The sequence below is a fragment of the Cyprinodon tularosa genome, unplaced genomic scaffold, assembly GCF_016077235.1.
Source record: "Cyprinodon tularosa strain WSP-4 unplaced genomic scaffold, ASM1607723v1 ctg187, whole genome shotgun sequence".
Classification (NCBI taxonomy): domain Eukaryota; kingdom Metazoa; phylum Chordata; class Actinopteri; order Cyprinodontiformes; family Cyprinodontidae; genus Cyprinodon; species Cyprinodon tularosa.
In genome coordinates, this window is record NW_024038657.1 from 759,101 (window position 1) to 782,503 (window position 23,403).

Consider the following 23,403-nt stretch of genomic DNA (forward strand, 5'->3'; position numbering starts at 1 on the left):
GTTGCTACTGTAACTGTGGCATAAGGTAGTTCTAAATACCTTTTTTATTAAGGGGGATTAAAAAAAAGATGCACATGACACTTAAGTTGCAATAAAGATAATAAACACCATGCATAACTTTTATTTTCCTTTACAAGTATATCTTTAATTATAACAGTTTTAATAACTAATAAAATGGGGGGGGGGGGGGGGGGGGGGGGGGGGTCAAATTTGTGATTTAGGCTTTGGTCCAGTCCATGTTGATGGCTACTCTTACTGAAAGAGGAGCAGGACTCTGGAGCAGAATGAATGTCAATTTGCCTTACTGGCAGAGCCTTAACCTTTCAGGAGAACTGAATTATTTAAGAACCACATACCTGTTGGGGGACTGTTTTTCAATCTGGACCAAGGCCGGTTAGGAGGCTGCATGAGCCTTTGGCCACGCAAGCCTCCTTGGCTGCAGAGGGAAAATGGCAAGACAAATGCGATGGGGGATTTGTGATAATTGGCCGTGCTGGTGGGCCAGGCAACGAGCCTACAGAAAAGGTCGCAGGCACTAAGGAACAGATCAGACTGCCATAAAGAGAGAAGGCTCAGTATGCCTCCAGAGCTTTACCCAACTTCTCTCTCTCTTTCATTGTATTGAAACAGGGTGCATCAGCTGGGGCACTGATAATTAAGCAGGCTAGTGACATTCTGTTTGTTTGGAGGAGACACGGCCCAAAGTCACTGCTTTGGGAACAAACTAGGTTAAAACTAATCAAATGATTTTTAAAGTGTTTAGAGAAGATGGAAAAGTTTAGAAATAAATGCACAGGATGGAGAGGAGTAATGTTTGCATGATAGCGCATAACGAGAGGAAGACGGAGACATTGGAGCCACAGGGACGTGGCTCACACCCCAACATGCTCCGGAAACAGCTGTTCTCCTCATGGTAGAGAAAGAAGGGGATGCCAAAAGCAGCATGCTGCTGAGGCCTCTATGGTCTCCCACCATAGAGCAGCAATAGAGCTCCAAAATCTAAAACACAAACACAAGGATGTACAGACACTGACAGGTAGGCAAATACACAAGCATGTACCACCACCTGTTCTTATTCAGTCCAGCGTTGAAGTTCTGGTATCAACGGTAATGTTGACTAAAGTTAAAGTCAGACACTATAAATCTGAAACCCTTCTCCACTGAGGTGCATTTCCATTTGATGCAAACAACAGCCTGCATAGCTAAAGGCAATTATATTTCTGCAGCCTTCGTTTGCCCCGAGGTTTCAGACAGCCAGTCAAAACCTCGCCAGGCTTTACCGATTCTCTACCCTCTCAGTGAAATCAACAGAACAGTGCCCGGCCTCATTCATGATTTATCTTTGTGAAATATTCATTGTGTTGCCTTGCATAGTTTGGACGCATCTGATGTGCATCTGGACCTGACAGCTCTGCTCCGTCATCACACATCACCTGAACGATTCTGAGTCAGGCACCTGTCTTCCAGCGCTCAGCACAGAGGCAACTCAACTGAAAGAATAGAGGACTCTGATAGATATAAAATATCCATCTGTCTGCCTTTAGCCTGCAGGCATGGACCGCTTTGGATATCCTGCCAGCGCACCTTAACGATGGACCCGCAGAGCAAAGCAGCTTCTCAACATTTCTTATTCAATTAGTCAGACGAGAGAGGCCTCTGTCTTTTCTGGAGCAGAGGTGTGAAGCAAGATGAGCACACATGTTGGTCCCTGTTCATGATCTGCTGACTGGTTTTAGGTAGTTTGATAAAGTAATACAGCACAACATTCAGGAATAGGGGGGAAAAGGGAAAGAAAAAATGTGCACAATGTTTCAGCACCATGGACAGCAGTGCTCAGCTTAGAGCGCTAAAGGCTCTTCTTAATCACAAAGTTATCATTCTGCCTGTCCAATTAGGTAACCTTTGAATTAGTCTATGAATTAAAATTGCTGAAATACTGTCTGATAGTAGTGAAATGATCAGGAGGACAACAGTGACAAGTCATTTTCCAACATAATGCTAATTCAAGTAGTTCCAAAGTCATTATAGTCCGAAGGACTAATGTAATAGGACAAATGTAACTGCAGTGAATGATGGTATTATTAATGTATTCATATGAGACAGACTAGAGCAAAGTGGCCTAAGCTGCAAGGGGTAAGACGGGGAAAGTGATAGCTCTGAAGAAACAAGGTCGTCAGCATTCCCTCCTGCCTTACGAGTCATTTCATTATCTCATTCCTCTCTCCTCCTCTTTAAAAGTAGGGAAAGCAGGGATAGGCTATTGACCCCTCTCTGTGTTCAAGTCAGGCAGCAGGAAAAATGAAGTTTTTCCTTAGAACCACCCTCCATAATAATATCATAATTATCCTCCACCTTTGTGGCCCTGCAAGGTAGCACAAGAACACTTTGCTGTCTGTTTTGAAGTAGAGCCACGAGCCAAAACCTACATGCGATTAGCACTAAACAAGAGAAAGGGACTACCAAATCAGTCAGTCGCTCATAGACATACAGTTTTTTCTTCTTTATTTTGATTCTAAAAAAACAATATCCTGGAAAACGTAATTTGTCATCAGTATCTATTGATACATTTTAATTCATTGATTTATTTAAGACAAACTAATGTATTTCAAGCACTTACTGTACTTCTGCTAAATTTGATAATTACCCCCTGCAGCTAAATCAAATCCAAATAAGAGTTTCCTACAATTACCCTTTAAAATGAATGTTTCTATGTCAAACATCAACACTGAAAAAGTATTTTCAAGTACTGTGCAGTGTGTTTTGTCAAAGTTGGTCATTCTTTTGCATGAATGACAGCATGAATGTGGTGTAATGAAATTATTTTATACCTCTCCAATATCCTCCAGATGTGACGTTAATCCCCCACCAAGCAAAATAAAATTTTAGATGTAGTAAGGTAATTGATACCTTGTAAATCTCCCATACAACAGTTATACCTGATGCTTACACAACATTTTCTGCTAAGCCCTTTTCCTTTCACACAACCTTCTATTAATATGCTTGGATCTACAGTATCACCCTGAACAGCAAATGTTCAGGGTGATACTTTAGCAAATGACTATTGTAGAGACTATCATTTACAGACTGCAACTGCTTGACCATACAGTAACCAGTGTTGTGTTTGTCGACGATGATGAAATTATTTTGTTGACGCTTCTTTTTTTAAATAATGGTAATGAGAACTGACGAGCTAAATGAGGATCTTTGATGATGAAAACGTGACAACTCATGGGTTCTGTCAGACGTATTAAATGCATCACTGTGCTGTAACTTTTTAGACAAGCTAAGAAGTATAAGCTGTGCTGCTGCATCCTGTTTGGACCACAGATGGACCTCGGCAGCAGCTGCAGGGGTGAAATAAGCCGGAATGGTCTTGTACTGCATGCTTAACTTCTTCCAAATAAGCTTGTGCAGAAATGTGTCTCGAGAAATGTGCATGTCCTCAGTCTGTGCTTTACGCTCCACAGTCATGATTCGCTCTCAGCAGCATTGCACTTCCTGCTCTTGCTTCTTAATAAACTATGTGGCTGATCATAAAGAATCCTTTTGTCTAACTATCGATATTTTATTTCTTCCAGCTCACAACAGGTGATGCTAAACATTCTTTATTTTCTACCAAAAGGAATCACTAAAATATATCCAAAGAAAATATTTATTTGCACACTTACTATCTTTATATAAAGACCCAGATAAAAAGGTAGATAGATCTTTGAATATGTCTTTCTCATAGTTATTGTTCCTATCTATTTCAATATAATGCAAATGTTTGCCTTGTGTTGTGATTAAAACATTTTTTTGGTGAATATTTTTAAAACTTTCAGTAAGCACATTCTTTAACTGTAGGTCCAGATTAAAATTCCATTACAAGGCAATTATGTAGATTCTCTCTGTATTTTTTTTTATATATTAAACCCCTGTGAATTTAAAGCTATTTTGACCCCAGAGCAGTGGTAACAAAGGGGCAAATTGAAGAAATAAAGCCAAAATTGCCAAAAAGAAAAGAAGACTGTTTTTGTTCTTGCAAAAACATTATTCAATGAAGATTGATTGATCTCTGTGTAATGCATAATTCAAAGTAAACCAGGAATTGTTTGCTTTTGGATGGAAACCTTGTATGTCTGAACCATTCCTTTCTTGTACATTTTGTCAGCTTGTCCGCAATTTTAACCACTGAGATCTGTTGAACTAGATTTAGCTATTATATACCCAACTTTTGTGACACAGTTCTGTATAAAGAAGGGCATTAATTCATAAAGAAGTTTATTTTAATTCTATTAATGAAAGTTTTCTGCCCAAAAGCAATGATGAACTGCACGGCAGCATTGTATACCCAGCAATTGTAGTATCCTGGCAAGAGCTGTCAGTCTGGTAAAGAATCTGGCTGTTATTCTAAATTTTACAGGTTAGCTGTTTTATGATGTGCAAAATAAAACTACACTAAAACCTTTCTGAGTTTAGGCCGACTAAAACTGACTAAAACTATCGCATATAGTAATGACTAACATGCAACTAAAACTAATAATGTTTTTTTGTCCCTGAAGACTAAAACTAAGACTAAATCTAAGGTGTCTGTCAAAAACAACACTGACGGTAACGTTACATTTCAGTAATGAAAACTTTTTATTTTATAAAGTATGATACTTTTAAACAAACAAAAAATGGGGCTCACAGTATCACTGAACTTTGATAGTTGATTTGTGAAATATCAAACTTCTAATGTCTCCCTGTAAGTATATATATTTAAACAGTCTTCCTTTTTAATTTATTTAAATCAGTCTTTTGTTTAAATTCAAACGTTCATAATGCACCTGCGCATTACATTAATTCCTATCATGTTGTGCATTACATTGGCTGTATATGCACATTGCTGCTTCAGTTAAATAGATTTAACATGAGAATATGTCATAGTAGGATTCGTTTGCTTACTCCATTTTTTTATTTTGTGTTTTTGAAGGGGTCTATGGATCATGTTTCAGTTAAAAGCAAACCCACACAGACCATTACAGACAGATTTTCTTCGTAGCGGCAATTTGGGTTGATTGTTTTCAGCCCTGGATGTCTGCAGCAGTTCTTCTTTTTCTCTCTCGGTCATTTGCTGGGATGGGCCAAACATTCTGAAAGGGTCTAATGCAGTCAGGAGGTGGAGGTGGTGCAGGTGGAGGATGAGCATATTGAGAGTGAGAGGTGAAAAGAACAAAGACAATGAATGGGCTGAGAGAAGACCCCTTCACAGGTCTTTATTCCTGTCCCCTGTCTCATTACCCAGGCTTTGACTCAATAAAGAGTGGATGAGGAGTGGATAAAGAGGCATACACACCCCTGGTTAACCACCCCTCCCATGTTCCACAGAACACCTATTACTAACTTTCCTCTGTCTGTCTTGCTTCTCCCTTTTTACACACACTGTGCTTCAATCTTTAAAATCTACCCCCCAACTCTGCTTCCTTTGTATTTTTTTTTCCAGCCAAACTTTTTAAAAGTTAACTCCATGTGACTCTTCCATTCACAGTCTGCCTCTACCCTTTCTGTCCTCTGCATTCCCTCCCTGTCGGTGCTGTGTAATAGGAGTTATTTTCATCCCTTTCTCTCCATGACTGTGGCTGCTGGATGGCTGAATATTTACATTTTTCACTCACTGCTGACCTTTCCCTGTTGCCGCTCTGGGAGCTCCAGTCTCCATGCAGCTATGATGTTGACAGACTACTGCCTGCAAATCTCATATGGACACAGCAAATGGTACATAGGGACCTAGGAACAGAGTGGCTTTAGAGCTTGGTGGAATTTGGAAAATGAGAGGGAGCAAGTGAAAAAGACACTGTAGCTGAGCTGCTTGCACTGGCTTCTGAGGACAGTGTTAGTGGTCCCCAGCTGCAGGAATCTGTATTCTAACTCCTGTGGTTTCTATTCCAAGGCTGTATGGTCTGACACTCATCACGTCCAAGAAAATGTAAGTCTAGTTCTCATAAAAGGCGATATGTGTGAGAAAAGGCCTGTTTATGAGATTGTATTTGGCAGCTTTTAAAAAAAAAAGAAAGTATGTCTTAGTTACACATCTGCAGCAGCTCAGAGCCTTGGGAGATTCAACAGGAGATTCACTGAGCTGTAAGATTGGTGACGACCAAGGATATCCTAAGCATTTTATATTTGATGCTCCTTCATGGTAGAGGACAAACGAGGTGAATGCCCATTTTAAAGTTTAACAATTATTTGTGGGTGGGCAGTTTCCTTTGACATTGTTTGGGACAATTTTCCATAAATCGTAACACATCGTGAGGACCATCTATTCTAATGAGAAACGATGCCTGGTCCCCATCAGTACATCTGCTATTTTAGGGTTAGGTTTTAGGTGCAGGACTGTGTAAATTGAGTTTAGGTTGGGGTTAGGATTTGGTGTGAACCCGTAATGGTTAGATTTAGGGTAAAGGTCACGGTTAGGCAGTAAAAATGTATTAGAAATGAATGGAAGTTAAAAGAAAGGGTCAGCAAGGATGGAGAAACGTGATTGTGTATGTGTGCTGAAATGAAGATTGTAACATGACCCTGAGTGATCCCAAAACTCATTGCACTGGGTTTGAATATGTTTTTTTCTATGTTTGAGTGTCCCAGTGGACAGAGAAACTCACTACTCAGTACTTGGCTCTTTACTAAGCTTCCACACTTTTTCTGTATGGGTTCACAAATATTATTTCCAAGATAGCCATGAAAATATGTTGATCGCACAACCTTGCACCATTTTTATTAATGGACAACAGTTGTGTGAAAGTTTAGTTTTTAAGATCTGGATATGTTTTTTTTTATCTCTCAAAACCCACAGGGTCCACAAGATCCACTGATTAAAAGTAATCCAGAATATAATATTTTTTCATGATGAAAGAGTCACCAGTCTCACTATTTTTTAATAGATTTTTAAGTTATTTCAGGTTTATAAATTCTACATTTTGTTATATACACTGTTTCTGGAAAAAAGTGGAACAATACTTGCTTTATAAATGTTTTGTGTCCATCAAAATGCTCGCACAATTTGCTGAAATTTGGGGACACTGGTGACACAAAAAGTTAAAAGCCCCACAGCTCTGGAACTGTTGTAGCTAAAGGTCTGAAATTTTCTGAATTTGTGGTTGACATGATGTAGAACAAATGTAATGCAATGAGACATGGCTATTCTCAAGCATGTCTTTATTAAAAAAGACCTATTAATAATAAAAAAAAATTCTTTATATTTTCAGAAACTAGAAGGCTAATGGTAATAATTAATTATAATATTTTACTTGGGTAATTTGGACTTACAGTTCCTCATTTATTTGCTTTTCCATTTGGGTATGCAAAATAGACAAGGATTACTTCAATTGAGGTGGGTGTAAGAGCTTCGCTAGCACATTTACACTCACCGGCCACTTTATTAGGTACACCTGTCCAACTGCTTGTTAACACTTAATTTCTAAGCAGCCAATCACATGGTGGCAACTCAGTGCATTTAGGCATGTAGACATGGTCAAGACAATCTCCTGCAGTTCAAACCGAGCAACAGTATGGGGAAGAAAGGTGATATGAGTGACTTTGAACGTGGCATGATTGTTGGTGCCAGAAGGGCTGGTCTGAGTATTTCAGAAACTGCTGATCTACTGGGATTTTCACGCACAACCATCTCTAGGGTTTACAGAGAATGGTCCGAAAAAGAAAAAACATCCAGTGAGTGGCAGTTCTGTGGGCGGAAATGCCTTGTTGATGCCAGAGGTCAGAGGAGAATGTCCAGACTGGTTCGAGCTGATAGAAGGGCAACAGTGACTCAAATAACCACCCGTTACAACCAAGGTGGGCAGAAGAGCATCTCTGAACGCACAGTACGTCGAACTTTGAGGCAGATGGGCTACAGCAGCAGAAGACCACACCGGATGCCACTCCTTTCAGCTAAGAACAGGAAACTGAGGCTACAATTTGCACAAGCTCATCGAAATCGGACAATAGAAGATTGGAAAAACGCTGCCTGGTCTGATGAGTCTCGATTTCTGCTGCGACATTCGGATGGTAGGGTCAGAATTTGGCGTCTACAACATGAAAGCATGGATCCATCCTGCCTTGTTTCAACGGTTCAGGCTGGTGGTGGTGGTGTCATGGTGTGGGGAATATTTTCTTGGCACTCTTTGGGCCCCTTGGTACCAATTGAGCATCGTTGCAACGCCACAGCCTACCTGAGTATTGTTGCTGACCATGTCCATCCCTTTATGACCACAATGTACCCAACTTCTGATGGCTACTTTCAGCAGGATAATGCGCCATGTCATAAAGCTGGAATCATCTCAGACTGGTTTCTTGAACATGACAATGAGTTCACTGTACTCAAATGAACTCCACAGTCACCAGATCTCAATCCAATAGAGCATCTTTGGGATGTGGTGGAACGGGAGATTCGCATCATGGATGTGCAGCCGACAAATCTGTGGCAACTGTGTGATGCCATCATGTCAATATGGACCAAACTCCCTGAGGAATGCTTCCAGCACCTTGTTGAATCTATGCCAGGAAGAATTGAGGCAGTTCTGAAGGCAAAAGGGGGTCCAACCCATTACTAGCATGGGGTACCTAATAAAGTGGCCGGTGAGTGTATGTCCCTTGAACTAACTTGCACTTACACTTAATAAAATTGTAACAATTGTCTCAATGGTATTTCTTGAGCTATACTAATACAAACCAAATAATCAAGAAGTAATTGTTTATGCACAATCTAAAAGCTTGGACATCAATTTACTTTTAGCTCTGGTCACTCTCGGACACTCCTGAATTAAATCCTACCAAACTTTTTGCCCTTGGTGTAAACAAATGATTGTCTGTAATTCAGTCTCAGTGAAATGCATCTGTAAAATCCAATACCATTACAAACATTAGAGTTTAAAGCTGTAATTTGAAAAAATTTTAAACATTTCAAGGGTTACAGATGCTACATCAAAGTACATACTATTCAAATGTATGGGGCAAAGACATGACTGGAAGAAGACAGAGATTTAAAAGAATAAAAAAGATTTTTCTTTGAAACATTTCTTAATAACTCTAAACACACCGTCCAATAAATAAAACTTTATTACTTTTTGATATAATAAAATTATAATCAAGTGGATGCACAAAAGAGAAAGAAAAAAAACAACATAATTAGATTTGCATACTGAAATACAAATGCTTGATAGGGGAACACACAGGACATAAAAGAGAAAAAATATATAATTTTTTAGGGATAATGTAGATTCTTTGTGTTATAATTTTTCCTTAAAGTAATATTATATCCAATCAGTTAAAAAAAATGAAAATTTTTAAAATTTACCACAAATTTGAAACAAATTGATGCATTTTATATTTCCTTTTATTTTATCAATGTAAATCATGCCTAACACTTATTGTAGCTACCTGAAAACAACACCAATTACAACAAAATCTCTATGTAAGGAAAAGTGTGTTTTTGTTTTAAGATAACTTAAATACTATTATAATATTTCGATTAAATGCCCTTCACTTAGTCTAAATAGTGGCCTTACCTTGCATTTTGTAAATGTGGGGACTAATCGTTTTTCTGTGAAAACTTGTGTTTCTAATCCAGTGCAATAATTTCCACAACAAATCAGGTCCCTTTTTAAAGCAGTGCTGCCCTAAGGCAAGAAAATCACTACTATTCAGCATTGTTGGGAGGCTTTTTTGTCTTCTCCCTTGTGTTTTGCAGTTTCCCTTGGTACTCTGAATCTTTTATGAATTGCTGAAACAAATATATTGAAATTCATTATTTTTCCAGCAATTCTTTATCCAGAACATTTATCTCAATCCCATGAATAAGGGTATTTCTTTATCTAGCCCTCTGTAGGATCTGTTACTAGACTATAAGTGTGTAAACTTTTCAGAAGTATTCAGACAGGTTGACCTTTTGACATAACAACCAAAGAAATTTTGTTTAGAAAGACGGAGCTAATGTGATGCAAAGCTGTGAACTGGAAGAGAAAGCATACATTTGTGAAACATTTTGTAGTATAGTAGTGACTGAACATGTTGCTTATGTTTTATTTCAAGGAACAGTGAATCCAGCTACCAAAAAAATTACTAACATGTAGAAACTTGACTTTTTAGTGTTTGAAATATAATACTCTACAACATTTTGCGTTCAAGCAATGGGTTTCTGTTGTGACTTTGTACACACTGGTATTGTGATAATGACTGCCATTCAGTGCAATGTGCAGCCCATTTGCTTGTCCATCACATAACGTCCCAATAAGACTAAAAGGGAGTTGACTTTAATGCCAAAAAATGAGTTTGAAGGAGTTTGAACAATTATGCAAGTTATCTAAAGTTAGTAAGACCTCATAAGCCCTTATTCTTGGTGCGTGTGCTTACAATCTTAAAACTGTGTGTCAGTGGCTCTATCATACACTCCCTAACTGTAATGATTGCTATGCTAAAGGAGAATGACGAGATGTATTGGGGGGGATCAAAGGATTGCTATTTACAACCACTTTCAGGCTGCAGACTTGACGACCAACGGAACGCACCGTACTGTACAGGGAAAGCTCTTCCATCAGGCTTTTACTGCCCATCACTGCAGCTGTTAGGCAGGGGAGATGGCAGAGCTTTTAGCAGACTGAGATAGCGTCCTGCTGGACGGCTTGTATGGGCAATGCCATCAGAAAAGTGAATGACTGGGAAAGATAAGGGAAATGGAAGCCAGGGAGGGAAAAGGAAAGGAAGAAAGAGGGAGGTGGAGGAGGAATAAGTTGATGTCTGCCTGCTGGCTGTCAAAGGTAAACGCTTGGGCTTAATAGAAACTGATATCCGGTGACTCATTCAGGTTTTAGTGGATGGAAAGGAGAGTTTGGGAGTTAAATAAAACAGAGTGAGCCGTTGAGGACAAAAAGAGGGGTCCTTACCTGGAGCAGCCAGTAGCACCTGCGGTGGAATGTGGGGATGATAGAGGAGTGGACGTAGCAGCCATACAGACACTGGAGAGAGAGCGAAAAAGGAAACAGCATTACAGGAAGAAAGAGGCAATGGTTTGACCTCTCATCTGACCATGACATCTGGTACTTTTGAACCCACAACCTTTCCTTTCTATATCATATCTCCCAATAGAACCATTGTTCTTGAAAACAAAGACTATCACCTTGAGGTGGACAAAGGGTGAGTTTAAACTATGAACTCTTGAACTTATGTCCTCGTATTCTGCTTCTGACCTTGTATCTTTTCTTTTTATTCCTAAACTTATAACCAGCCTTTATCATATTTGTATTATAGTACTTTAACTTGTTGTAGAGGATTTTATTTCCCCCCCCCCCCAAAAAAAAAAGAAATCAAATCAGATCTTATAACTGAAGATGTGTGGAATCTTACAAAATTTTTATTTTTGGGTTCTGGCTACACAAAGACACAATGATGTGTAATAGATGAAGGTGTTGTCAGGTACAGTCAGCTTCTACCAAAAAGCTGGGTTGTGTCATTATTCTTAGGCTGTCTCTGTCAAAGCTACAAAAATCATTACTGTCCTTTTCATAAACTTTGCACCAACAGCAGAAAGCTTTCAACCACGAAAAAATACAACATCAAATTTATAAAGCATCTAACACAGCAGCACAGCAGCAATGTTGTGTAAAGGTATTAAACAGACAAGATCTAGAGAAGTTTGTCCCTGCCTGTGCCTTATCGGGATTAAGAAGCTTCAACATCTGCAGCTATTCAGTTTGACTGTTCATGCCCTAGTAAAGTTATTATTGTTTAAACAAAGTAAAATCAAGTTGTCAGAAATGAGTACATTCATTATTAGGATAAATGTTAGTTTTATGTTTGCCTTGTAAGGATGTATTAGACACCCAATTTAATAAAGTAGCTGGCATTAAAGGCTCTCCTCAAAGTCCTGATATTAAACCTGTGAACAAAGCTTAAAAGGAAAAATAATAACTGCATACACAAAATTCTGCAAATAAAAGTTGCTATTTTTCTTACCGCCCCCATTAATAATGGAGGATATATGCATATAACTAAATCATGTATTTATACTTTTTGACCCTGCATGTATTAGAAATGAGTATTTTGATGGCTGTGTACTCAGTTCTTGTTTCCAAATAATAATTGTAAACTGGAAATATAAACTGAATCAAAATACCAAAATTAATAACATCATGTATACATCATGTTTATGATGTATACTTTTACATGGAACATTATAAATGAAGATCTAAAGACTTTCTGAAAGAGTGTCTACTTAAAGGAACAAAACAAATACAACAATAGCTGATTTTATTACCCCAATTCTGGCTAAATCTTGTCCTGCTTTAAAAGACCTCTTAACAAATACACCCTGCAAAAGAGCCCAAAGCATAACTGAAGTGCAGTGTTATTAATATCCTTATCGTAAACAGATAATACTACGTCTTGGGGCTCATTACTGTGGAAAGAGCAAGGCAGGACTGATAACACCCCCTGGTATCTGGCAAAGAGGCCAGGAGACATTCTTCAGCAGCCAGAAGGAGAGGTGAGTGCAGTAAACCATCACACACCGAGAAAGAGGAGCACAGCTGCAGTGCATTCTTCTGTTTTCTCCCCACCTCAGACCTTTATTAGTTTTATGATCTTGACCCCACGACTTGATCAGGGAGCTTTTTATACATATATATCTATATCTATATATATCTATATATATATATATATATATATCTATATATATATATATATATATATATATATATATATATATATATCTATATATATATATATATATATATATATATATATATATATATATATCTATATATATATATATATATATATATATACACACACATAAATTAATTCATGCTGTGAATTGGCATTGAAGTTACTTGCCAAAACTTGAGCAAGTTTCAAGTTAACGTAATAGCTTTAGTGAGGTCATTGATGGACATTGACAATTCAGACATTCTGACATGAATATCGAAGCATTTTCATCAGGGCTGACTTTCCCCTGCAGACTACCGCTTCGATGGAGTAGAATACCACAAAAATCAGACAGGCTAAGTAGATCCGCTTAACAGAGTTTAAATGTTTGAGCCAAAATAGACTCAGATGATCCAGAGGCCATAGCTGATTCTAACACAGATGCAGATGAGGACAGAGATGAAGACGAGAATAAAAATCAACACAACAGTGTATGCACACTCTGCTGGTATTGACTCAGTTACCACTGTGACGGATCATTGTACTAAAAATTATTCATATCAGTACATATGGATAAAACATTTCTTTATCAACCAAATATTTTTGTATCTGATAAAAAAAAGAAAAGAAAAAAGAGAGACACAGATTTATCTCAAATGATAATGTAAAAGAAATATGAAGTATGATAAAAATCATATATATTTTTTTTATTATTGTTTTAATAAGACCTGGCCTCCCTGATAATCAGTGCCTGTTTTGACTAAGATTACAGCAGTAATCTTCTTCTTCTTTTAGAACCATAATAATGCAAGTTTCGACTGGTATTTTGAATACTCATTCAGCAAGGTTTTAAAAGTAAGAATGTCTCCTTCCCATCTCTAATATTAATCTTCCTCTACAGATAAAAAAACAAACAAAAAACAAACAGTAAACCTCAGACACCCATTGTCCTTGCTTGGCTTATCCCAGCCCATCATGCACATAAGAAACTCCCCACATGAATATCTAAAGCATTTTTATCCATACCTGGACCAAGCCAAGAAGAATATAAGTAAGTCATATGAACAACAAAAGTGGGGGGAAAGAAAAAAAATAAATAGTTGTTTTTTAAGTATATAATAGCTGTACTCAGCAAAAATCTGCTTGTGAAGACTCGCCTCTTAAAATGTGTATGTAAGCAAGTTGGCCTAAAACTGTGGTTTAGTCAAACTTGTGTCTTAACAGTAACGCTACAAAAACAATCTAAACATAAGTACAAATCTCCTAAATTAAATGTATTTACTCTTAATTTGAGTAGGTAAATAAGATGATGGAATTTGTATTTTTACTCTAAGATAAATAGATAATATGCAGTTGAAATTAGAAAATGCAATAGTTTTTTTTCTTTTTTTAAATGTAAATTGTCTTGTTCCATTGGCAAAGTGTCTCACTTACCTCCTCAACTCAAGAAAAAAGCACTTTTTAAAGAAAAAAATGACTTACTTAGATGTCATCATTTGCAGTGAAATGGGTTTATGATGGGTAACAGATGTTGAAAGAATAGGTATATAATGTTTGTAAATGTTTGGTTTAAACTGCATACTGACATGAGGTGAGTGTAATAAATTTTGCATCAAAACCTGTACAGTACTTTAGAGACAAGAGGTTTTCCTCCCAGTGCAGTAAAATTAAACAGGCGGAGTTTGACAGAATTTAGTTTCAACTAAATCTTCCTTGGTTTGAATGTTTGATAAGAATGTATTGTATCTACAAAGGTCTACTCTTCTCTTCTACACCCAGACTTGCAAATGGACTGACTAAAGCAAGCCTCATTATTCAGGAGCTGTACTGTAAATGTTCAATAAGTCAGCCAGGTTTCCTGGGGCCCTGGGAATGAGGGGCAAGGGGACAGGAACAAGAGGAGGAATAAGGGAGGGTGTTTTAATATTGGGATGGTGGGCTGCAATGCTTAGAGGCCCAAATGATAAATAGATGCCTGAAAGTGTTCTTTGTGCTTGTCTTGTTTAATTAAAACCTAGTTAAAATGAGAAGGGCTTGCTGAGGTGGATAAACATTGATTTGCTAACATCAAACCCTCTGATGAATGTACAGCTACAAAGGCAAGGCACACAAATGGCAAGACGCATAACACAGCTAAGAAAGGGCTTACAGATCTCAGAGATGTGCAGGTACAAACAAATGCATTTATGTGTGCATCCAGCTCATTCACAATAAAGAGAAAACAATTCTCAAACAACATCAACCCTTTTCTGTTTCTCCAGGTGTTTCATTGTTCTATTCACATCTATTTGTTCGCTGATTTCAATACCACCCAAAGTGTGTTTGTGAGAGTTTGAGATGCTAAGCTCCAGCAGACTGCCTCATTTTCTTATGTTTTCAGTGAACTCATCCATTACAGCTGTCTGGTATAGGATGTATGCCTCCTCCCACTCCTATAACTCTGCCATCCATTACTCTGTGCTGGCAATGGACAGAGGCTGCCTCCCACAACAGTGGAACTAACATCACGTTAGAACCACAGCAGCTACACACATTTGTACTTTGCAGCTCTGTGACTATTTATGTCATAAACTGGGCTTTGTGAGCTTTCAAGGGATTACCGATGCAAGGCTGTGCACTGATCTATGAGGCATAAACTGTTTCACTGTCATCATGTGCTGCAACAGTTTTAGGGAAGGTACTTACAAACAGAAATGCCAATGTTTCTCTTCAACACTTAGCATTATGTGCCGATGCAGTGCTGATACAACTCCAAATTTGATTTCTCTTCAAAGCAAATAGGCAATAAAAAATGTATGTTGTAGGTTATGATCTTTTATGCAATTCAAGTTTTTTTTTTGAGTCTTTTAAATGTATTTAAATGGTTCAATTTGTTAGTTTTATAAAGACACTGTTCTAAACGGCAGAATCTGGGTTCCTTCACATGTTTACATCAATTTTTTGCTAATTTCAGGAATCCAGTATCATACTATCCTGCTTTAAACAAGAAAAAAAAACAAACAAAAACAAATGAAAGGCTGGCTGGCTGGCTGGCTGGCTGGATTACATTACATCTCACAATATATGTTATGAAAAGGAGTTACAATTTTTCATTAAGTACATAAAAATAGTCTTAACTATTAATTAAAAAAATTCTCTTAGTCTACATATTTTCTTGTGGCAATCTGCATCATAGCAACTCTACAGAGACTTTGCATGAATAAAACACTAAATGACAAAGAAGGTTGAATCTTCTTTAGTTATACTAAGGGATGGAAAACTGCATTTTAAATGTTTTGTCTCCTTAATTCTGACTCTTGAGTAGTTATTCATAGCTCAAACCTAGCACTGTTTTAGCTATTCGGCCCCTTTGAGAGTGACCTCCAGCTGGACAGTATGATGCCACTTTGACATGCTCCTCACGACTGTCAGGTTTTCTGGAACAACAGGCCTAACCGACTAGTGTGACTGAGGGATTGAATATATTAGCCCCTGGGGCTGCTCTTCTTCCCCTCCATTTGCCCCCAAAAAGCAAAATGGCAGACAAACAAGCAGCTTAAAGCGTAACACAGTTGTTGAGCCTGTCAATGCCTATATACAGTAAAGCTTAAACAAAAACACCAGCCTTCATTGTACTTTATTCCCAATTTATGCAATATACCAACGCCAAGAAGCAAAATAGCCAAGAGGCCCACAGTAACTCTCAAGAAGCAGAGATCAGCAGTTCAGATGAATTCGACAAATGTAAACTTTTTCTTTCTTTTTTTTTTCAGCTTTGTATTGTCATTACACTGTCACAATTACAGAGCAACGAAATGAACCCGCTGTGTGTGGGAGTGGGGCTTTAACTCAGAACCTCTGGATTCCAAGCGCAATGCTCTAAACACTAGGCCGCCACTCCCCTGTAATGCAAGTAAATGCAAGTAGAAAGTCTGTTAAGAGAGTAGAAGAAGCTGTATTTCAGTTTACGACAATCTACCACAAAGTGACATATAAAACATGCCTATTCAACCAGACCAGGTGTTTTTCTTAGGTACAATGAAAACCCATTACCATAGATGATCTATTCCCACAGTGAAAGATTTTTATGCTGTGCCTTTCTTTAACAGGAAAAATGAACAAAGATGACTACATTAACTTCAGCAAAAGTTGGAGTTGACTCATTTTAAAATTAACAACATTTACGTCAAAAAGATATTGACTTATTCAAATCCATACAATACTACTCATTTTAGACTTTTACATAAAAAGAAAATAATTATCAGCACGAATTTCGTCCCTTCCAGTTAACATATATTTTACTTTGTTATTCTCTCATTTAAAAACTCAATATACTATAATAAAATGAATGTAACTCAAAAAGATGCAACAAAGTTCAAGAGCTACCAATCATTTTGCCATGCACTGTACAAAGAAAACCACACCCCCATATAAGCAAAGCTCATAAACCCTGGCACTTATCAGTAATTCAAGGCGCATATCAGTTGTTGGTGTTTTTGCTGCTTTCTGCATGCTGAGCGTCTGGGTGACAAATTGACGGAAGAAGAACCATCATTTGCTGTCTATGGGCTTTGACAGATGACAGCACATCGCAGGGCAAGCAATTAAACAATAATTATACACACACATATTCTCTAATAAAAGCTGCACTTTCCCAGCATGTAATTTAGAAAAGCTTCAGTACAGTGGTATAAACACACTGAAACAAATACATGTACGCTCAAAGAGATTATCCACACACTCAAACATCTCAATGTATTGTTAGTGTGTTATCATGTGTGCAAATGAGACACAGAAAAATGATTAAGAACAATTAAAATAATAATTTACAAGAAGTATGACCATAATGTATTTCTTACCTGTCAGTGCAGACAGAATGAAAAAAGAATTACAGTACTGGGTGTCCTCATGGAGCAAAATTCATTATACATTGCCACTTAAGCAAGTGGTCAAGGCAATGAAATGGTGATGAGACATGGCGTAAGGGTATTATTGCCCAGGATGAAGGTGTCCATTCCTCCTTCCTCTTGGGGAGTCATTTTGAAAAGAGCTGGATCCCGGTTCATGCAGTGCAGAAAGAAGCCTTAAAATAGAGCCAAATATCCTGTTTGCTACCTATAAAGACACTGCTACTCCAAGCCTGGCAAGCCCAATGCCCTAATGTTACTTCGCTTACATTAATCTATGAATGCTGGCAGGTGTCACGCACAGAGATAGGTTTTTAAAATGAGACATTGGTGGAGGGAAGTTGGCAAGCTAGTTAGCGTGAGACTGAAACAAGGGAAACTCTCATCAGACTATAATGATGTGAAAAGACAGTCCTAATCAGAGCGTGGCACCTTATTTATGTTGGTAATTTGTTGTTTTACTGCTGTTTTCTAAAACAAGTACTCTCAAATCCTGAAGCACATCTGTCTTTTGGGTTGATTGATCAGTTCATTTAACAAAAAAAGAGTAGATGCACTGATTTTATTAATACACAAATAAAAGAATAGCTTGTTTAACATTACAACCAACATGAACAAGACATAGCTTTGCAAAACCACCTCCTTCAGGATAGTTCTGCACTTTGAAACATATTTGATTTATGTCCAGCACATCAGCAGTATGAAATACAAATGATCCCAAGTGGATAATTAGAATGTTTTTAAAATTTACTGCATTGAATGACTTGATTTGCACCATTAGATATAGAAATGGACATCCAACTGGTAAATTCACTTCGTACTCACTGCTTCATTAAAGGCAGCATTTTGTTTTTGTGTGTGTGTGGATACCTCAGTGTACATGTTTGCATATGTCTGTTCACATGGATGCCTGGGGCAGGTGATACAGCCTGGGGCGCGACAGCATAAATAGAGCTTACACTGCAGCCAATCAGACGGCACTATCAGACTCTATCCGCAAAGGCAAAGCAAAATCCATACACAATAGAGATTCATGAACCATGCAAAATTCAAACCAGTCCGGCCATCGACAGCATCCATGATGACTATTGATCAGCCCACGATTTCTAGCTCTAAACAGATGTGATTAGATGACTTACCACAGAAAAGTGCCACTTCCAGTTTGGAGGATGAGCTCATTTTCGACTGATACTATAATGCTCTGTATTTCACCTGCTGTCTTTATAGTCAATACACTCTGATGTATTCTCTCCGATCGTTCAGCAGGAATCAAATTATCTATAGTGTCTGGTAAGGTGGCACTATGCCCAGAATGCCTATAATATGCAGGATATTGCTTACATTTTGATTTAGAGAGATATGGGCAGTTCTGGAATGGCTCAATGGAACTTAACCACCAACTACCTACTTATTTTATTTTTTAGATACTTTAAGATGGGCTACAACTTGTGGAATACTACAGTATAATTTTTCAATGCATCTTCAGACTTAAAAAACGGTTGATGAGACATTATACATTATAAATCAAAGGAGGCTTAGATTTATCTCTCCAGTCTTCTGTATCTGACCAGCTGCAGCCTTTAAATCAGTCAAGACTGTGCAAGCTACTAAATGAATTGGCAGGCTGCTGCTGATATGAACTGAAAGAAGTGGAGAACAAACCAAAATTCCTCAACAAAGCAAAACAGATTACACTTGGGACGGAAATGCATGTTTTATGGAAATGACTTTCCATACAAATAGAAATCTAATTGTAAAATAAACAGAAATGTGTGGTAAACAGACTCAAAGGAGGAGAATTAATTAGCCATGCTGGACATGTAAGCATAGCTATACATCAAGTTCAAAAAGAAAACAAACAAGGCGGACAGAGAGAAAACCCTGACCACCTGTAGAGCAAGAAACCATAATTCTGATTTACTTTGTTTCTGAGGCACAGAAAAAAAGACCAGCTAGTGAATAAACAAAATCAAATGGAGGCACTTTGGGTTAAGGAAAATAGTAATGATGGAGTTGTTTGGAGATTTTAATGAGCTGTGAAAGAAACATGACATATGAGAGATGGAGAAGAGGGACAGAGAGATATAGAAGATTGGGGGATATGGAGTTCACACTCATGCCTCTGTGCATGCAAGAGGAGGCTCATGCACAGGCCCATGAACGTCTGTCTCCCTGACTGAAGACACAGTGTCTGTTCATGCTAATGCTAGCCAGCTGGGCTCCCAGCCAAAGGCATTAAGTGGAATCGAATTCCACCAAACTAGCTTTAATCAGCAGGTTTTAAGGTTAGAATTACTTTCCCTCTCCTACAGCCTGCTGGCCAAGGTTAAAGCAGATACAGACCGGGGATAGCAGGCTGTGCCACCATTCACCAACATGCCAGTACATGCATACACAAAGATGTGCTTACAGTAAGATCAGAAATCAAAAACATTATAAGCAACAAAACAGGGAACAATATTTACAATAGGCTCATCCTGAAAACACATACCTTTGATGCTTCTGCTAGCATCATGAGCAAGGCAAGGAACAATTTTATCCTTATTTTAAGTATATGTCAGGATTAATGTCACAAAAACTGAAATACATGGATTTGTATAAATTCCTGGAAAATTCCACAGACCAGTGCCATTGCTAGTTCATATATTTTGCAGAGGAAAAATATTATGCGTTAGGGACTACTTCCTTACCTGCAAATTGTGTTTTTGATTAAGTAAAATCTAGTTTTTCATGAAAAATCTATGGAAATAAATGAAGAATGCTTTTCTAAGCTGGGAACCATGGGATCAATTAAACACGTTTTCCAAAATTAGTTGTACCATAGTGTATTTTGTCTCTGAGACTTTGTTCTAATTAAGTGTATATCAGAATGGTTATTGAGCACTATAACTATAATTGTGTATTGTTGTTAAGTCATAAACCATGATAATAATCTTTGGATATAGGGTACTGACGTCCATGCTGGTTTTATTAGAAAATTGAGAAAGTAAGATACAGTTTTATTGTATTTTTTCACCACCCTTCTCCAAAAATAAACCCAGAAAATCCTCCCTGGGACATGTCATGCTGCCCCCACCATGCTGCAGATAAAAGACTCTGCTCACAAATTGCCCATTCTCTTTGACCATGGGATTCCAGAGAGAGATATTAGGGAGAGGAAAGACAACATGGCTAAATCGACTTCATTCTTCAACCCCTGTTCAAGTTAAATAGTCCTCAAGCCACGTTCAGATCCAGATTGCTGCAAAACAGACTGTCTGTATCATTCTCCCTGAGTCAGTGTCTCTGAAATCCCTTTCCTGGATCCACAAGGCTACAAATGACAAAGCCCTCTCAGCTAAGCCATCAGAATAGAGACCTGTCCAGCAACACAGCCTGGGCTAAGCATTCGTGAACATTGGAAATGCCTTAGCTTACCAAAACAGTTATCAGCAGAGGTTATAAGGTCTGGAGAAATTAGTGAAACATTTTTTTGAGCAGTTTATTTAGAGCTAGTTTGACCTCCTTCCAAAGTCTTTGATAAACTTTGGTTCTCAAACATAAAATCCATGCTGTTAAATGATTATATCATTTTAATGATTAGGGATTTTAACCATTTTCATTTTTTCTTCTGAGTCAACATAATCTTATTATAGTTGAGTTTCACTAGTATAGTAAAGAGTTGTTTATTTAATATGTTTCACTTAGCAATTAATCGTTTTAATTATTATATTTTCTATAGATGTGGTTGTGAATTCCATATGTGTTTGGTTGACTGACTGTGAATTGTGCTCGATTCAGACTTTCAAAATTAAATGAAATATAATTCAAGATTAAAAGACTAAAGAATAAAAATTACAAGATATTAAAGGAAGTAAATGGCAAACACCCATCATAGCCCATAGTAGGAATCTAAATCACTGTACTTTTGTTTTAATTCCAAATGTTTAGGGTAGGGGAATGCCATGCAGTGTAATTTTCTAAAATGAAAAAAGACGGAGAAAGATCTGTTTATTTTTTGGTTTGTTTTTTTAATCTCCAGAGTGTGCTCAGGGCCTTTCAGTTAGTCAAAAAGAATCTTGACAAAGTAACACAGAAAGAGAGTTTAAACAGCTTCTGCAGACTAGTGAATATGTCATGCTGATTTCTTTTTTACACTTCACAAAGAGTCCAGTAAGGCCTCGCCTTGACCTCAGCAAACTACAGCAGTCAAGGCATTGATGCCTGTCAACAAAAGAAAGCACAGGAAACCTTGCAGCACTTCTGTCAGTTTCTCAAAAGTCAATCTGTGTTCTTCTATAGTGCCCACACTGTGCACAGGGTCTTATACATGCAATGGTAAGAAATGTTCCTTCTCCACTTTCCCCTCTCGTGTTCTTTATTTTATCTTTCTTCTCTTCTTATTGACTTTCCTTCACATGGAATAACACAGACTTACTGTAGGGATGAATTATGAACTAAATCAGCAGCTATGCTGCCATGGTCAGCATGATAATTGCTAAACCTTTTTCATTGTTTTTCAGTTGTGCAAGATATTTAAACCCTGAACATTATACAAAGCAAAATAGCTTTGCTTATTAATTGGAGTTTTAGAAGCCTATGAATTTGACAAATGTGGGATTTCAATCCAATATTAGGTTTATACTGAACATTTTGTGTTCTCCTGGTCTGGATTTTTGGTATTGTTAAAGTTTTTACTTTGTTTTCTGTTACACTTTGATTTATGTCTTTCTGTCTTTTCTGGTCATTAGTTTCATTTTCTTTTAGTGTCATTTCATTTCTTTACCAGGTATAGCGACGTGTGTCCTGAGCCCATAACATTATAAATGACCCCTCACACCCAAAACATGGACTGTTCTTCCTGCTACCCTCTGGGAAGAGGCTTCGAAGCATTCGATGCAGGTCCACCAGATTCCAGAACAGTTTTTTCCCCACATTAGACGGCTAAATGTTATATAAAATGGGTTATAAAAAATAAAAAAAATAACTCTGAATGTTGGAACTGCAACTATATAGTCGTATGTTTACATCACTTTTTTTCACCACAGTGTTTTTATTACTGCTGCTTACCTTTATTAAGACTTTAAAAAATGAAAAGGTCTAGAGAGCTGTACTAAAATGAAATTTATTTTTGTATAAACTTGTGTCTACAAAATGACAAAATAAAATTTGTCTAAGTCTGAAGTATATAGCTCTAGATTCTGTATTCTGTATATATATCTAATTTGTCTGCACCATCAACACCGAGTCAAATTCCTTGTAAGTGCAAACCTACTTGGCAATAAACTTGATTCTGGCTCTGATTCTTCTTTTCCTGATTAGTTATTTCTGGATTGATGCGTCTGTTACCACCACTCTGATTATTAAATATGCAAGAAATCACCTCAGCCCCTGTCTCTGTATTTGGATCCTTCTCTCTATTACAGAAAATATAAAAAAAAAACATACGTCACAATGATCTTGCCATTAATATAATACAAATTTTGGATGTTTAAGGATGTATTTCTATCATACACAATTTCATTGAATCCACTCCACAATTTCACAAGTTAAAATTCATTGTGGATTTTCTATTATCTACAGTCACTTGTATTTAGTTAAAAGTATAGAGAAAGCAGACACTATATTTAGCCATCAGCAAGCTTCAGGCAGTAGTTCTAGCAGGATAGTTGACCATTCAAATGGAAGGTCATTCAGGATGGATAGTATTTGTCTGCCAATTCGATGGTGTGTTTGGGTAAGTATTTCATAATTGCAACCAGCCCAACAAAATGATGTTACTGAAACTGTGCTTGTTAACTTGTACAATAGCCTTACATCAACAAGCCTCAACTTGACTCTTCTCAGCTCTTTTTCATTGAATATACAGTGCAAAGCCTGT

At 37.5% G+C, this 23,403-nt stretch overlaps 1 protein-coding gene across 8 annotated transcripts in view; it reads right to left on the reverse strand.

Moving 5' to 3' along the window:
• The window catches only part of camta1a (calmodulin binding transcription activator 1a), a 418,830-nt gene that overhangs the window by 81,267 nt on the left and 314,160 nt on the right, over positions 1–23,403 (reverse strand). For all 8 annotated transcript variants that reach the window (XM_038282727.1, XM_038282729.1, XM_038282723.1 and 5 more), the window contains one exon: positions 10,899–10,970. In XM_038282727.1, coding sequence (XP_038138655.1) covers positions 10,899–10,970 — 72 coding nt within the window. The remainder of the gene's footprint in view (positions 1–10,898; positions 10,971–23,403) is intronic.